This window comes from Telmatherina bonti (genome assembly GCF_933228915.1).
Source record: "Telmatherina bonti genome assembly, chromosome: 22".
Lineage (NCBI taxonomy): Eukaryota > Metazoa > Chordata > Actinopteri > Atheriniformes > Telmatherinidae > Telmatherina > Telmatherina bonti.
The window spans coordinates 20113674-20131883 of NC_136631.1; the positions used below are offsets into that span (position 1 = coordinate 20113674).

Here is an 18210-nt window from a genome sequence, read left to right on the forward strand (position 1 = left end):
TCATCACAACTATTGGTAAAATATTCAAATATTTATCTCTATAATACTTTATCAAATGAAACAATAATCAATAAACAAACATTTCTAAAGCAGATACGGTAAAAGTAATAAAATTTAAAAAAAAAAAGTTAAAAAAAAAAAAAAAGGTTAGGAACATCGAAAGGCTTTGAAAAATAAATGATTTTTCAAGTTAATCCTAAAGACGTTCATGGAGGCTGAGATTTAGGCTGAAATAGCTTTGAAAGCTATTCTGATCGTAATACTGTATTATCCCCTTTTATCAATCTTTTAGATTTAAAACCAACTGAATGCATTATTTTGCAACAAGCTATTTATAAAGATGTAACAAGCAAAGAGGAAGTGAAAAAAAGCAACAACTAAATGTAACAGCATTTCCATCTGTCCATCCATTTTTGGTAGCAATTTCATCCAGTGCAGGTTTGCAGAGTGGTACGGCTTATCCCAGCTGCTACCAGGTGATAAGTAGGGCACAACCTGGCCAGATCACCGTGGTGATGGTAAAACAATTTTCCAACATTTTTGTTACAAAATATGTTTAAACATCTGAAAACAGTCAGTACAATATCAAGAGGTGTCCAATTAAATATTTTATTTAGTTAAAAACAGAGATATAAGATATTTAATTGGACAATATGCTTTTGTCTCAATTCGATTCGATTTGATTTGATTCCGATTTCTTTGGGTGCCGATTCGATTTAAATTATAATTCTTAAGATTATTAGATATTGTTGATTTTTGTAGACTTAAAAACAAACAATAAAAAAATGTATAAAACTTTTTTTTCTAGACATTTTTTTTTTATTTCAGTTAGGAAAAAACAACACAGTAGCTAGACTATTATTCTGCTGGTATAATGCCCAAGAAGACAAGTGAAAAGATCAATAAAAACAATAAAAAAAAATAACGAAAAATTTATGATGGATTATTTGTATTTATTTTAAAAAAATCGGTTTTAACAAAAAAAATCTATTTTAAAATTTTGAAGCAAAAAATCTAGATATTTGATTTTTTTCAATTTAATTTGCCATATCTAACATAATATCTGCCATATAGAAGATGATAGAAATACTTAAATAAAACAAATCATAATGAACACTCACCATTCATAGAAGACACTTCAATAAAGATTACCAATGCCTCTAGGTTATAACACCACATGTGTCAACATACTTTGGCATATATAGATACGTACTGGTCACAGCAACATGTTTATCATTGTCAATCATAGCATTTGGAAGGGAGGAAGGAACAATTCTTCAAGTTTAGTATGATACATTTCACAATACGATCTTAAAAATGGCCTAAATTACAGGAAAACATGATGACCTCTTTGGCATTATTGTTATTAAATAAAGTCAATGATGTTATGTAAAACCTCTATAGAGTATACAAAGCTTATAAAAAAGCCAGCTGTCTGTAAAATTAGCCATGATTTTAACAAGCATTTTTATTCAATTTTTTTCCCAAAAGCTTTTTTTTTTTCTGAATTTTTATATTTTCAAAAGAAAACACAAATTACATGAAAATTAAATGCAGTAAAAAATATATTTTAGCACATTCAGTTCCTTCAAACTCATCATATTTTAACAGCATACTACATTTGTACTATAATTATTACAGTGTTTCTTTTTAAATCTCTTTAAAACTATGTTAGTCTTTTACGATATTTGCTACTTCCAGATGAATTTAACAAATTGCTTTGCCCTCACAGGGTGATGCTCAGCAATGCAGAACTTAACCACTTCTGGAATTAACAATCTGTGAAGCTCAGCATTCTCACAAACGCTTACAGACACTGCTGACATAATCATGTGGTTTACAGCAAACATTCTTTATTTCCTTGTACAACCTTTACTGCTTTTGCACAGCAATTGATAACCTGTGACTGATGAAAAAATTTGAAAGATAAAAGAAGAAAAAGGTTTTACTCAAATAAAGCCATTTAATACAACATTTGCTCCATTTAGGATTCATAACTGTCAATTTGCTCTACAAACTGCAGTCGGCATTGTTTAAATGACTGGAAAAACACACTGTCCCTGACCTTTTATTATAGTGTCATACTAAGATTTAATTAACCTTCACCATTGGTGTTGAGCAGAAGCTTTCAGATGCCTCCCTTATTTCAGTTCCACTAAAGATAATATTTTGAAATATTCATGATAAAGCTTTGTTGGTGTCATCAGCTGATGGTTAAAAGGAGAAGATTTAAGTAAATTATTCTTCATCTGTGTCTTACCTTGCTTACTTCTTCATTGTACCTATTGAAAGTCACCGTAGGGTCATTATTAATGCAATTCCCTTTAAGGGGAATCTAATTATTGTCTCTGGAGGAGCTTTTCCACTACTAAGGGGTATTACATAAGGGCTCCAATTGATTAGGTTACATAAGAAAGTCTTGATTGACTTCTGCTTCTTGTCTTACTCTCCACGCCCTCTTTGCCCTTCTTTGTGTCTTAGTTTTTTTTTGTCATTAATGGAATCAGTGGCTTCAAGCCCAATTTTTTCTCTCCTCCTCATTGCACTTACAATGTTTCAACAGGTTATGGAAACATAGCTCCAAGCACAAAAGGTGGGAAAATCTTTTGCATACTTTATGCCATATTTGGCATCCCTCTTTTTGGCTTCCTGTTGGCGGGGATCGGAGATCAGCTGGGTACCATCTTTGTGAAAAGCGTTTTGCGAGTTGAAAAGATATTCAAGGTGAGCTCGAATTATAATCATTTATTATTTTTTCTTTTTTTACAAATTAAATTGTCTTGTGGGTTGTACTCCTTTTTTTCAAACATTAGTCAAATGTTGCATTTGATACTAATCCCATTGTCTGCCAGTAAGATACCTTCCACCATGCCGTCTTTGTGTGACTAAACCGCATGCTTGCTGTCGTTCCTATCACTAATAGAATCACTTTCTTGTTCCTTTTTAGCAAAAACACAAACAGATCAGCCAGACAAAAATAAGAGTGACTTCTGCCATCCTTTTTATTCTGGCTGGCTGCATTGTCTTCGTCACCATACCTGCTGTCTTCTTCCAATACACTGAAAAGTGGACCACCCTGGACGCAATCTACTTTGTTGTGATTACTCTGACTACAGTGGGAATTGGAGACTACGTGGCAGGTAGAGCCATACAGCAAAAAGCTGCTCTGTCAACGTGTACTGTTTTGATGTAGCATGACATCCTTGTTTTGACTAAACTTATATTTTTCCCTTTTTTTCAGGTGGAAATCCGACAATTGACTATAAGCCCTGGTACAAGCCTCTAGTGTGGTTCTGGATTCTTGTTGGTTTAGCATACTTTGCAGCTGTCCTTAGCATGATTGGAGACTTCCTTCGAGTGCTTTCTAAAAAGACCAAAGAAGAGGTGGGGTTTATTTTATTACATTGGCCAATACTAAATTCCAAGAATAGAATATGAAAAGAGAATCAGCTACATTTTCCCCTCAATTTTCTGTCACCTTTCTTCTTTTGATTAATTACTGATGCTAAGACACTGTGAAATGGTTAAAAAGGAGGGAAATTAGTTAAGCGAAATTATAAAGGTTATCAACTGATTTATCATAAAGGAAATTAGTCAGGTTCTGAGTTTATATAGAATTGTATGTCAAATTTGAAACATTATTTTCAATAAAGCCCTTACATTTATTAAAATAGCAAATGTAGGATAGATATCTTTCCTCAGTAAATACAATCTTGCAATTGTGACAGTTAGCCCAGTCTTACATTAGCATGCCGATGGTGGATCAATACAAACCATTAAAATGTGGGGTTGTGTCAATATGTTATGCTTTAGATTGTATCTTTTTTACTCTTTTTTTTAAACTAAAGATAAAGATCACACATTGATCTCTAACCCGTTCCTGATGCTTGTGCACCGTTGTCATAGGTTGGAGAGTTTAAAGCTCAGGCAGCTGAGTGGAAGGCAAATGTACGAGCAGAGTTCCGTGAGACACGCCGACGTCTGAGTGTGGAGATTCATGACAAGCTGCAGCGGGCTGCCACCATCCGCAGCATGGAGCGCCGTCAGCTCGGCCTGGAGCAGCGAGCCCACTCCCTCGACATGCTGTCACCGGAGAAACGGGCCATGTTTGCTAGTCTGGATGCTGGCCGGTTTAAGACTTCTTCCCAGGAGAGCATCGACACCAAGCTGAATAACCTGAAGCTGAAGGGGGCCGGTGAGCCATATGACCAACAGGGGGGTGAGCAAACGCAACAGACAGCATCGTCCTCAGAAGAGAATCTCTTTAATCTACGTTTTGGATCTCTCACCAAGCTAGCTAGGCGCAACAAGAACCGTGAGCTGCGCAGGAACATTCCAGGAGATTCTCGGCGGTCCAGCATGGGCATAAACAACGGCAATGCCATGCTGGGGGAAGAGAGGACGGAGGAAGAGGATGGGGAGCTAGAGGAGGAAAACAGAGAAAAGAAGGAGGAAAATATCAGTCTGACAAACCTGTCACAGTATGCAGTGGAGCGCTCCAAGTTGAATGGGTTCATACCAGCACAGGCCAAAGACAGAGACAACGATTAGATATCCAATGGATGAACACTTAAGCCGCAGACAGGGAGTGTAGAGACAGACAGAATGATACTCAGACTGAGTCACAAGGAGAGTGCACAGTCCTTCGAGATGTCAAGAAATGTGCCTTTCTGTTTCCTATGCTTAGACTGGAACTGCTCCCGGGAAATTCAATCATCGTGCCATAGCCATGGGAAGAAAACATGTTGCCAAAAATAAATAAAACTGATCATACACAAGAGCCTGTTATAATACCTCATTCTGTTTTTTTTTTTTGTTTTTTTTTGCTGTAAAATGGGCTACCTGTGATGTATACTGGAGCTGTCTCACCCAGCTCTGTTGTCTTTCAGCCCCCGAGGCTCTTATGAGATACTTGGGCCAAGACCATCTGTTCATGCTGAATCTTATTTTTTTCACATTGTGGGCACAACAGCGAGAAAGCTGGATTCATGTCATTCATCTTCAGAGACATTATCGATCATTTTGTCATCTCATACCGCGGTGGCTTCTTTTCTTTTTCTTTTTAGCTCAGCAGCCTGCTACGAAAAGACTTCAACATTTAATGACCAGTGCAAGGTTATATATCTGCTGAATCAATAGACAGTGCTAGTAGTTACCAAGTAGACATGTACAATTACCTCTACATTGTATGTGGCTTTTAAATATGTAACCTAAAGGTAAACACAACTACATATTATGAGCTTTTAAAAAAAAAAAAAGAGCAAACTATACACATTGCATGGTTATTAAAACACAGCCATAGCAGTTAGCTGACATAAACTAACCTGAGAAATCACAGTTGGTTTTTTTTTTTTTGTGCTTTTCATGATAAAATGACATGTTAAGTTTTCTCTTTCAGTTTTTGCTTTATCCACAGTAAGACGTGTTTCAGTCATTATCCATAAAGAAACACTGGCATCCAGAAAATACCGGCATAATAAGATTGTCAGTCGTGTTTGACACAGCTGAGTTTTAAGCATTTAAATCTTTCAATCACATCATAAAGATGTCTGTTTTAATTGATGAATGTGATGCTGTTGATTTTGTACTCACCGAGCATGTTTGCATCTATGTTTACTCCTTTTTCTATCAGTCAAGCACCTAAGTTGTATGTATTTTTCATTAAACTGTAAAATATGAATAAGTCATACTAGTTTTGAGTGTTTCTTTTTCAACATACTTTTTGGCTCTAAAAATCTTATGACACAAGTGTGTGTAAGGGTGTATTTATTTATTTATTTATTTGGTAGTATTAAGGTTCTCTCACCATTATGTAAAATGTGACAATATTAATTTTAATTTAATTTCAGTTCATAAATTAACACAAAACCTGTGACCCAATGATACACTATTTCTTGTTTTACAATATATTTAATCTACAACTCATATTCAGAGCTGAATTTTTCTGACAAAAAGACATAAAGGAAAGTCATGTATTTAGTCATTTTATATGAATACACTGTATACCCAATGAGTTTCTGAAGAATTGAAGATATGTCATAGGGGAACCGCCCTTATAACAGTGAATATGGTTTGCAGCTGTAGGAGAAAAGGCTCAAGCTAACAGCAACTGCACATTATGTTGCAAAGGTATTACTCTTGTAAAACTATTTTTGCATCACAATGTCAAACTTACTTTGACCTCAGCTGCCCACAAACAACAATTTTAGTAACTATTGTAGATCATTTTAGGAACTGGCATTTCTGGTGTCAGGTTTATTATCTTCTCTTCTTCCTCCTTCTCTTCAGTAATTTGAGTCTTCAGATGATGAACTGTCTGTGTGATCTATTGATTACTAGAGCCACAAAATCTAGCTGAAGTTTTTCATAGATTTCCAGGTTTAGTTGGCCATGAAGCTGTTCGTGTTTAACATTTAAACAATCTTGTTTTTTTTGGGTTTTTTTTGGGTTGATGCCCAGCTGAAAGTTTCTGACACTGCAGGTAACATAATATGCCCCAAAATGCCTTAGTTATCATGATTATTATTATTTTTATTACTATTATTATCATTATTATTAGGGCATTTTGTCTGATTTTATCTCTGCTTGGATACATTTAATGTCTCTCATAACAGAGAAAACAAAGATGCATCACACTTAATGAACATCTATCATGTTTTTGTTTAGATGGGATGTTCCTTCCAGTCAGGATGGGCTTCATTTTAATAACTGATTTACAGAATTCTTAAATAATGTGATTTCTGGTTCCGTCAATATTCATCTGGAAATATTAATCTAAATTTCAGTTGCTTGTAAAAACCTTAGTTAGGTTAAAGCTCATATTGTCAGGTCTGGAGGTGGACACAGGCTGGACAGGGAATTAGCTCCAACAGTTCTTTAATGACAAAAAGAAACACGGTTAAGAAGAAACAAGGACTCTGGAGGGTAAGTCAGAGAAAGGGCTGGATCGCAAGGTGAGAACACAAAACGATCTGCCAAAAAAACAAAGTAACAGTCAGGCACCTAAATACTCACAAGAGAGAGAGAGAAACACCAGTGAAACACATGAGGGCAATTATGAAGCTGGGAGGAGGAGATGACACACGATGGAGGGGCAGACAAGGCACCCAGAAACCAGATCCTGACACATATAAAGTTAGTTTATAATTTGAGACACCATATGCTGAGAATTTTACTAATTTTTTTTTTTACTGATTTTAATAATAAAGGAAACAGGAAAAATTAGGACCTGCATACTGGAACTGACTTGACTATTTTGACAACAGAATGAATGTTTCTCCTGATTCATAATTAAAATATTGTGGCTATAAAATCATAGCACTGTATCATTGCTCACGTTGAGGTAAGGGGTGGGGAGGTCCAAGCTAACTACTGAATTGTAAACAGTAACATGCAACCTGTATTGTAGTTTGTTTGTGGTTTTATAAAATATGCTTTAGAATTTAGTTAAATTCCAATAATTACAGCCAGTAATTAGACGGTATCAGAATAAATTTTTCCAATTAAAAAAACAAAACCAGGAAAAAACAAGCTAAAAGTCACATGAGAATATCTAAGAGATGGTTCATGCACCTAAAAGTAGCAGAATCAAAACTCTAATTATATCTGAGCAACCCGCTACAACAGTTTTTTCTCAGTTTTCACTTACACTGTCAGCGAAGTGTTGTTCTGCTGACAAGATGGGAGCCAAGGCTGAGTCATGTGATCAGTACTGTTGATTTTTTTTTTTGTCTTTTTGTCAGCTTGATTACATAAAACCTAACTGAATTTTATCAGACTAGTCAGAGAGGCATGATATGAGAAATGGTAGAAACCAAATTATTTTATTATTTTTGTGCTTAATCTTTGCTGGAAATGTTTGTCAGCGAGCTGCTCAGAAATTCATTCTCTGTCAGTCCCTTCAATGAATGTGACTATTGGTCATAAAAAACTTTGAAATTTACATATGATCGGATAATAATACTTCCAGAGAAAAATTATTAAAAGCCAGGAGGAATAAATTACTGCAAATTAATCAAGAGTGAAGAAAGCATCAAGATAAAGATAGAAAGACAACGAGAATGAGGGAAAAAGGATGAGCAGGATGAAGTCATTTTTAGAGGGAAGTTCTACAAACACACACACAGATTATTGAACCTAATTTATGTCTCTTTACCAGCTTACTTCTCTGGTTAATTGCTTAGATGATGTCAGCTAAAGGAGTTTATATGGATGCAGCATCTTTCAAGAATATTGGAATCAGTTATATAATACTCACATTTTGTGTTTAAATACATTCCTGTGTTTAAACACAGCATTTGGAATCTGGTCCCTGAAACTAAACCCTTCAAAATAGGGCTATAAAGTCATTTCATTTTACAGTTTTTTTGCATTATTATTATTATTTTTTTGTTCTATCTTCAAAAATAACCCCTATAATTGAGCCACTAATAATAAAAAAAATGTCCAATGCTTTGAGCATTTAAAACCTACTTTGAATGGAAGTCAGTATCCAGTGAATGTCAAACAACTGGTCGATTCTATGTCAGAAATGAATATTTTAGAGCTTGGTATAAAATGGTACTGCTGTTTACAGAAAATGACTCAATTAAAACAATATTTACATTTTAAAACTACATTGAGTTATCAGTTTAAAACATCGGCCTTGCCTCTAAAAATTCTAGCTGCTAATGGCAAAATGGCAAACTCAACACTCAACAGTCCAGTTGTTAAAGCCTCAAGTTGCTTAGTTAAGCTCAGATTTTAAATTTGTGGTTCTACAAGGATGATACTGCCTCATTTCTGTTTGCTTCTGATAAATTTTGTTTCCTAAGGTCATATTTAAGGTTCCTGAAACTGTCTGCATTGCATGAATATTTCTTCATAAATTTGATCCAGCTTGTAGTAATAATGCAGTGTTTTAGCAACTGAAACACTCAAATTGATTGGATACATGATTCAAACAGTTTTGTCTATTAGTCCACAAATTGTTACAAAACACCTCCCTGAAGCTTAAAACCGAAAAAAACTGAACACTCTGGTTGTTAGTCTGAAGCTTTCTCATTCTGAAAAGTCTGACAGTTAAGAGACCCTTAATGGATGTCATCTATCAGAAGAAGGTGTGTGTGCATGTATGCAGGCTTGCATGTCTCATCCGGAGAAGCTGACAGCCTGCGTGGGCACACATCCTAATCTTAGTGAGGGTAATCAAGGAAAGGTTGAAGGGCATGAAATTCACACCCATTTGTAAATACAGCCAGAAGATGGATTGTGACAGCGAGTTCTGCCCACACTCTATTCCTTTTACAGGTTTTGAAAATAGCCATGGGTCACCTGCGAGGAGGTCCAGCTCATTTGCTGTGTTTGTGCATCTTATTTTATGCATAAAACCAACATGAGAAAAAAACTTCCAACTAAATCACGACTCCACTCAGACAGAAATCAATCGATCGAGGAAACTAAATTTAAATCATGTAACCTATGCAATTTATTCATTTATTGCATTTCATTTTTACATAATGTTTTTGCTTTTGCTTTTTCTAGCTCTCAGTTTTTGAGTTGTTTTGTCTTATTGCGTTTGTTATTACATTTGTTAGTGATTAATTATTTGAACTTTTTTGTTTGTGCTTCTCTGAATAGCTTATCTATGTGTTCACTTAATGTCCTGCTGTAGAAAACTACAGAGCAGTTGTCATCATGATCTTGAGCCTGCAACTGCAAAGTAACCAGTTAACCATATCAACAGCTCAGTTACCACAACATGCAAAGTTTTTAACTGCTTATGTTGCCAATACTGCTAAAGAAAAAGAGTTCTCACAGTCTTGCACAATATGTCTGCAGCACCATTTGGTCTTGTGTGTGTGAGAGGGGAGACACTGGAAGCGAGGCTGCACACAAACACAAAGAAGAAGCATGCTATTGCCATCGATCGCATGAGTCATGCAACTTGTGTATATCAGTTACAAATTATCAGTAGAGAAAGATACATATAGACAAGGTTTTATTCCACATTCTGAAACAAATAACCATATTTTACAACTGTATAAACACCCCAGCAGCAACTGGCCTTCCATTAGCACTTGTGAGCACAATACTTTGAAACATAGAGCTCTGTAAAAATCTGATTCCAGAGAAATAATTATGTTATCTATGGACAAACAGAAAAGAAATGCATAAGATTTTGATATACCTGTAGTGTAAAAGAAATAGCTTTGTTGCCACTTGCTTATAATTTCCTCAGAAGCTTGAAGAGATGTTGTTGCCAGCACAATGAGATGTGAGGAAGTGAGAAGTGTGAAAGTGCTGAGAGCGACAGGAAGAGGAAAAGTTGGGGGAAGTGCCAGACGGTGGCCTGGAGGAACACAACGTGCTTGCTTGACATGAAACTGTACAGAGGGAGAGATGAGAAATCTGCCTGACATGTTTGACACCTGAGATACTAAAAAGAAGACAGGTGTAAAATGATATAATGTAAACCAGACACGAGTTACTGAAAAACCAAGTACACCATGTTACCAGAACTATTCCTTTTACACTTTGAACCACATACTTCAACTAAAAGTGGTGTGTTCAAAATGTTCCCAGCTGATCTGATGGCTGAACGATTTGGGCTTAATGCCCTGAGACAACTTGGTTTGACACCCTGCCTGCTGGACACTTGCAGCTTGTCATTCTCCAGCTCTCCCCTCATTTTCCGTCTGTCTCTGCTGTGAACTATCAGATAAAGGCCAAATGCCAATAAAATTAGCTTTAAAAAGAGGCACCTTTTGGAATCTTTCTCTGATGATAAAGTTCTTAGATCCAAAAGTGCTTGCTGAGGGCTCTTGTGGCACGATTCTGTAATGCATTAACAGGTATGTGCTGTGAGCATTAAGATAGGGTAGGTAGGCAGTCGTGGAACACAAATAATTCAGTTGTATAGGCAGGTAAATGCTAGCTTAATCTAACACAATCAAAATCGTAAAACACAATTATACAAAATTGCAAAACTAGCTAAATAATTCAACAGCAGTCCCCAGAGTTCTGCCTAGCCAGAAGGAGGTGCTGTTCAGTCATTTTCATTGCTCACTATGCAAAACGCTAAATGCTATCACTTTCATTGGATTAAGTGGTTAGAATAATTAACGAATGAATATATATATATATATATATATATATATATATATATATATATATATATATATATATATATATATATATATATAAATTATTAAAATTGAATGATTCCATTTATTTCTCACTGTCAACCCTGCCTATCTCAACTGCACTCTGTATTTCAATGTCAAAGGGAAAAAACCGTGAAGATTAAAGAATGTGGTGATAAAAGGCATTGTAGTCTTTTATATAACATCTAAATCTGGTTGTTACATGCTCATTTAAAAAAGAATTTCTTCTGATACCGCTTTCAAATAACCCATATTCGTTCAGTCTTTTTCTAATTGCACTGTAGTGAACAGATTAATACCATACAGAGGTCTGTAGAGTCTGAAATGTAGCTCTCTGCCTGTGAAAAGTTTCCTTAAGCTTTGCACATTTTGACTGATTGATTCATTCATTCACTGAAATGCAGTTGACTTCTTTCACTGGGATTTTCAAGGGCGCGTACAGCAATGTTTTTTCCAGTGCAGTGCTCTAGCTGATGTTTCCAGGCAACCTCATGTGTAGCATTTCAGTAGATATTGCTATTTATAAGGGTTCATTTCAGGGCGTCCACATCACCAACAACCTCTGCTAATCTGGCAGTGGGGAGGAAGTCACAGACCTTCTCAGGAGAAACAACTTTGGAGGAAAAATCTGATGGGACCTCCTTCAAAGCCACCATGAAAAGTGTACTGGTAACAAGGGTGCACAGCAGCAGCAGGAGGGATCTGTAGAGAGTGATAAACACCACTCAGAAGATCATTGGCTTCCCTTGAGGACATTACAAATTCAAACTGCCCCTGCTCTGTAGGGCCACAAACATTGTCAAGGACTCATTTCATCCTGGTCACCACCTTTCCAATTTGTTGGCCTCTAGTCACAGCTAGAAATAAAAAAAAAATAAATAAAAAAAAAGCCCAGGCAAATTAACTCAGACAACTTTTAACTTCGAGCTATCAGTGCTTTAAACACAATCACTCACTGCATAACATATGCTCTCACACACATGCCACCTTTACTTCACCAATGCAACTACACTAAGTGCAATACTCCAAACCACCTCTTGCACATGTTGCCTACATTGTATTCAGTGTATATTTTTAATTGTGTTTAGCTTATATTTCTTCTTTTTAATTTAGCTTACATTTCTACTTATCTACTATTTCTATTTATAGTTTTATATAGCTTTTAGTATCTATATTTGTATTCCCTTCTCTCAGCCACTCCCGAGACCTCAGTTCCAATTTCGTATCTCTGACATGTGAATGTGAGCTGATATGACAAGAAAGAATCCATTCTCTGCTCTCTGGACATTGTGTACCACACATGGACTTCCACATTGGTATTATCTTATCTATAGGTCCATTCTTGGTCTACTTCCCTCTTACCTTTCCGAACATATTTCAGTAAGGTTCCGTAAATAAATATTATCTGCCTTCTACTGATGTATGTTTTTTTTTTTTTTTTACTAACAGCTCTCAAAGCTCCAACTGAACTTGGCAAAAACTTAAATTCTTCACCTTGCAGTCCAGAACAGCTTACAGACTGCATGAACTGATCTCAGTTAGCACTACTAAAAAAAAACAAACAAAAAACCCCCAAAAAACTCAAGTTTTGGAGGCAGACTCACCTAACAATGCATTCTCTTTTCTTCTTCTTTTTTTTTTTTTTTTTTTAAAATAAATAAATAAAAATAAATATTTATTTAAATAAATATTTGAAATGATCCAAGAAAGGATCCAAAAGCAGCACTAGAGATCTGGGCAGGTTGACAGTATTTATTTATCACTTGAGAATGTTCAGGGGTTGCTGGGGTTGACCTCTGGTTCCCAACGTGCCCAGCAGAGTAACCTTCCTCTGCAGGCACCAAGCAGAACAAGAAGACAGAAGATCCACTAACTCACTGTTGGTAGTCCTCTGGGACAGAAACCCAGTAACACTGGGGAGCAGGCTCCAAGGGCAAGACAAGAGGCAGTAGTCACGGACAGACCACGTCAGTAACAGGCAGGCAATTCGGATATGAGTGCTGGAAGGTCAGACATGAAAGCAATGACAATCTGGCAGTGAGTGAATGGTGGAAGCTGCATATATACCCAGGCTGAACTGATGGCGATGGTTAACAGGTGGCAGTGGCAGGTGAGAGCAGTAAACTGGTTAGGGGTGTGGCAAGCAGCAATGCTGGAGGAAGCAGGGCTGATTGTGACAATATTACGTGTAATTAAATTTGGACTTCTTCTGTGTTGGCCAGGACTCCCTTGAAAAAGAAATCTTGTAAAATCAATGGGAACTGAGATTAATGAAAAACAAAAATAGATTTATTAGATTTAATAGTACATTATTGTTTTTATTTATTATTGCTGATATACTCTTACCTTAGTTTTTATTAGTTTAAATTGTTTTTGGAAATGCATGATTTGAAGCAGCACTTACAATTTTGTTGGATGCGCTGTCATACAATGACAATAAAGAGTTTAAACTGACCTTGATTTATTGAGGCTATTAGCAAACAGTAAATATCAAGTGTTGATGAGTGTTACAATCTTTTTTAAATTGTCTAATTTAGATGAACATGTTTCTTGCACAATACAGATAACCACATACTAAAGAAACAGCATTTTGTTGCACAAGCTAAAACATTTATTAAGTAAGGATTTTGAAAGAGTTAGTGGCCATGATGCTTCTGATACTTTTCACTTCTTCTCCCTCTAATGACCCATGGCACATCTTTTTATGGCTGAATCAAGCTGTGCACATCTGGAGAGCCAGAAGGAAACGAGTGAGGGATAGCAAAATAGTTTGGATAATATTTGGAGAAATGACACTGCAAGGAGAATGGTTACATAACAATAAATGTACATTGTGTTAAAGAGTCACTGAAGAAAGAAATGTTGCTTTTCTAATGCTCTCATTGTGACAAATTTGATTTAGAGTTGAACAAATGCACCTGGCCATTCATCTTCTTTTAACTGTTATAGTGCTAATAGGGCATGGGTGAGGGTGGGTGTCGGTGGGTGAAAGGGGACTATGGGTGCATGTGTGTGTGTGTTTTATCTATTTTGATGTAAATTGTTTTATAATGTGAAGCACTTTGTATTGTTTTTAAGCACGAAAAGTGCTATACAAACAAAGTTTGACTTGAAGTTGCTTCATGTAACATAAGCCACAGTTTAGGGTAAGATTTTAGTTTATTTTAACACAGTAGCACCTAAAAAAACAAAAATTTAAATTAAAACATGGCCTAAGAAGGGGGGGGATACATACACACATATGCACACACACACATACACAAAAAACAAAAACACAAGAAACAGCAATGTACTGGTGTAAATCATGTCAATCAATCCGTCTGATTCTTGTTTGCATTGTAAATATGTATATGTAATGTCCATAATGGACATGTAAAGACTTCAATATATTTTCTTCTGTTGCTTTTTTAAAATTAATTTATTTTTAGCTTACTTGTGTTTTTAATATGGACTTTCTCTGTAGCATGCACATTTTTACATTACCTTGAGCGTCCACACAGATTTCTTCCCAGCATCCAATGCTAGCTGCCAAATTCTTGTTTTCCTCAGTGTTTGTTACAACAGACTCACATCATTATTCATTATCTTCCTTGGAGCTGCAGTGTCAGTTTTCACTTTTTTAGTTCTGAGAATAATGACATTTTTATTTTCTTGTGCACAGCGTCAGATCATCTGTGTAGATTTAAAATTGGTACATCCCCCCTGCCTTAGTGAGCAGGCTTTCACACACATGCCACTGGTAAGATATGCAAGGATCCAGGCAGAGACTGATTCCCTGAGCTACAGTACTTCTATCTTCTGAAAGCTTGTGCTTAACTTATAAAGAAGCTCTCTATGTACAGTCAAGGGCAATGAAAGGTGAAAAGATGGGCTTTCAGGTGAGCTTCATAGGCAAGCATTTCTGCTGATGTAGGTTATTGAGTATTAGGTGAAGCATATTATATTTAATAGAACAAATAGACAAAGACTCACATGGAGCAGCACATGTCCTTCCCAGCCTGTCTTATTATAATGGCAATATGCGAGGTGTCACACATCGTAAACACCAGAGCAAAATAATGTGGGAGGCAAAACCTTGCATGGTTGACATTCTCTAAAGTGTCATGGTGTTCTGTCAACATAAATAGCAAATTGATACACTATAGGGACTTGACTGTCATCTAACACGCATAAGCCTGGTCCCAAAAACATTCACTTGTCTTTTTGTTTCCTTAAGACACACATTCTGAGGCTCAAGAATAGTGGGTGTCGGTTGATTTATTAATTCAATCGTTTTCATTTTATTTCTCTGTCTTCCAGTGATACCCAACAAGTAAACACCTTCCTTTGGTTTGTTTTCATGATGAAATGAAAGAACATAACAAAAAAAACAAACAAACAAAAAAAAAAAAAACCAACAACAAAAACAAAACTGCATACTGTAGTATCTCAAGTATCCACTAGAGGGTTCTAGATATCCATATTTGCATTAAAAGCTTGGACATTGTCAACTCAAAATCTACTAATAAAAAATCTTTAAATGACTGAGTTTAATGCCAGTTTTTTATTTTTTCATCTTCTTTTTTTTTTCTTTTTTTTTTTTGAGAAATTCAATGCTTTTCTTTGGTTAAATTTAATCATACACACTGATTAATATATATTTCATTACTCAATTATCATAATGACCAAAACTTAAAACATTCTTTTTGATGCTCAAATGAAAAAATTTGTATAAAATTCACAAGCTTTTTATTTTTACTCCATGTGCCTTTTAAAACTTTCATTTGTATAGTAGCACCATTTCATTGCAGACAACATAACATTCAGAACATACAGAAAGTTTTTCTCTAATCTCCCAAAGTAGCCTTGTGATGTTTTCTTATGGAGTGTTGCCTGAAAGGAAAATGTTTATAATCACCTACTGAGATATACAAAACTTCTTCCCTGGTGCCTGTATTTTACTTGTCTGTCAAAATACTGATACTGTGACAAAAATACAAACAAAAATAAAAAGGTGAAGTGAAACCAGACAGATGTGTCTTCACACAACCCAGTGATGAAAATCACTCAGTTGCTGGAAAACAAACTGGAAAGCAAAATAATATTTTCCTACTAAATACTATTTACATGAACTGCGGCAGACACAAAAAAAAAAATTCCTTCTTATGTTCTTTTTCTTTCCTTTTTTCCCTAAACATCTTTTGAATATTTAAAAAAAAGCACACACTATCAATGCTAATCTGACACAGAAAAGCAAACAGCATAGCAGTTTCCAAGTTACCTTGTGTCTCCCTGCTCATTTCTGTTTTATATCATCAGTGTTGATAGTCAAATAATACACATTAGAGAGTTGCATGGTTCATATTGCATTATTTTTGTTAATATTGGAATTTTAAATGTCTCAAAAGCATTAATTTAGTTATTAAAGCAGTTCTTTAAACAGTACTTTCACTGCTGCAGTTTTTAATCTTTCCCAGAAAAAGAAGAATGACCTGCTTCACACTTGCTTTTCCTGTTCTAGTAATAAAACAGTAAAGCAGAGGGTCCATGAGACTGTTGAGACATGTGATGGCTGTGCTGATCTTATAGATATAGAGGAGCCATTTGAAACTCTTGCAGTCAGTCAACAGTATGCGTATGAGCATTATGACATGGATCGGTCCAAAGCAGAACAAAAGACATAGCAGAACCACTGTCAGCAGCTTTGAAATACGTTTACACTCCTCATCCTTTGTGGCTTGGTTGGATTTAACTGCCAGACAAGTCCCCCAGGTAGCATACAAGACAAGAATAACTGGAAAAAGAAATCCCAAAAAGAAGCGTGCTATGCTAATATGAAGCAGGTTGTCCGACAGTGGAATGAAGATGTCAAAGCACAATGAAGTGGTCTTGCTTTCATAGTATGAGTCCTCCCAGGTGATGGTGGTGGCGTTGAAGCAAATCACCAACACCCAGATGGCAATACTGACCACTACTGCAGTGCTGACTTTCCTCAAGGATGCATATCTTAAGGGATGAACCACAGCCAAGTAGCGATTAACAGCAATGCAGCAGAGGAGAGCCTCACTGGTGTAAAAGTTGGTGTAGAGAGAGTTTATTGATAGCATACAAAAGTAGCCTCCATGGATCCAAACCCCTCTCCACAGGAAGTCCAGCCACAATGACAGACCAACAGTGAAAGTCAGGTCACTGAGAGCCAAATTGAACAGATACACACCAAGATCATTCTTCTGTCTGATGTGCTGCCAGGACACATAGAGGGAGAAGGTGTTGAGTGGGATGGCGGTGATCATGACACCAAGGTAGTAGAACAGAAACACTCTTCTCCTGGACGGACTATCACCTGAGTGACATTCAGAAAAGTTGGTTGCCAGGGTTGTGTTTTCCATTGCAGATGATGTGTTTGTATATCAATGCCTAGTAAACAATATAACAGAAAAGGGAAGAAAAAAACCCCACTTTTTTAAACAATGAAAGAATGGGTCCCCAACAATTTAAAACATTTTAAAGACTGAGACTGAATCTCCCATGGGTTTTTTTTTGTTTGTCTGTTCTTGGTCCAACCACCTAATCAGTTGTTTTCCATCAGGTGATTTTTAAGCTCTGTTCAAACAAGGAATGTCACAATTTTTTAAAAGCAAAAAATGTCACCCTCAAAACAGTTTTGTGCTTGTTAAAGTAGCTAAATAACATATTTTTCAGAAATGATATGGAACTGTAGAGGAGACTAATAAAAGATACTTTTACAGTAGGTCTAATAAATAAAAATATGTATTTGTACAATTATTTGCAGTTTTGATAAGTATAATATCAACTAAAAGTGAAGTATTATGATATAGTTTAACAAATAACAATGAAAATAGCACAACTGATAATTATAATAATCTAAAATAACTTTCAGACAATTATATATGGTGGCGTATTGATATTTAGATGTTATTTTGACAGTATCATGTCTGTTATCTTGTCTCAGACATGAACTTAACAGTAAAGACAGAACATATCCTGTTATCACATGACCTCAGCATAAGACAAACAATAGTTGAAGAGTATTTACGCTCATGTAAATGTCTAATTTCAGTTTCAA

The 18210-nt window shown here is 35.8% G+C and overlaps 2 protein-coding genes across 2 annotated transcripts in view; one reads left to right on the plus strand and one right to left on the minus strand.

Moving 5' to 3' along the window:
• Positions 1–4551, plus strand: part of kcnk10b (potassium channel, subfamily K, member 10b) — a gene marked incomplete at both ends in the record, with an annotated part of 15430 nt that extends 10879 nt beyond the window's left edge. The window contains 6 exon segments of the mRNA XM_079262534.1: positions 1–15; positions 2564–2724; positions 2948–3190; positions 3194–3232; positions 3235–3384; positions 3907–4551. The exon segment at positions 1–15 is cut by the window's left edge and continues 106 nt beyond it. Of these exon segments, the coding sequence (XP_079118660.1) occupies positions 1–15; positions 2564–2724; positions 2948–3190; positions 3194–3232; positions 3235–3384; positions 3907–4551 (1253 nt within the window).
• Positions 4552–16558: 12007 nt separating this feature from the next.
• On the minus strand, positions 16559–17512 carry gpr65 (G protein-coupled receptor 65; the record flags this gene model as incomplete). The annotated part of the gene is made up of 1 exon (XM_079261607.1): positions 16559–17512. One exon carries the CDS (start codon positions 17510–17512, stop codon positions 16559–16561), a length of 954 nt encoding a protein of 317 aa, XP_079117733.1.
• Between the last annotated feature and the right edge of the window lie 698 nt (positions 17513–18210).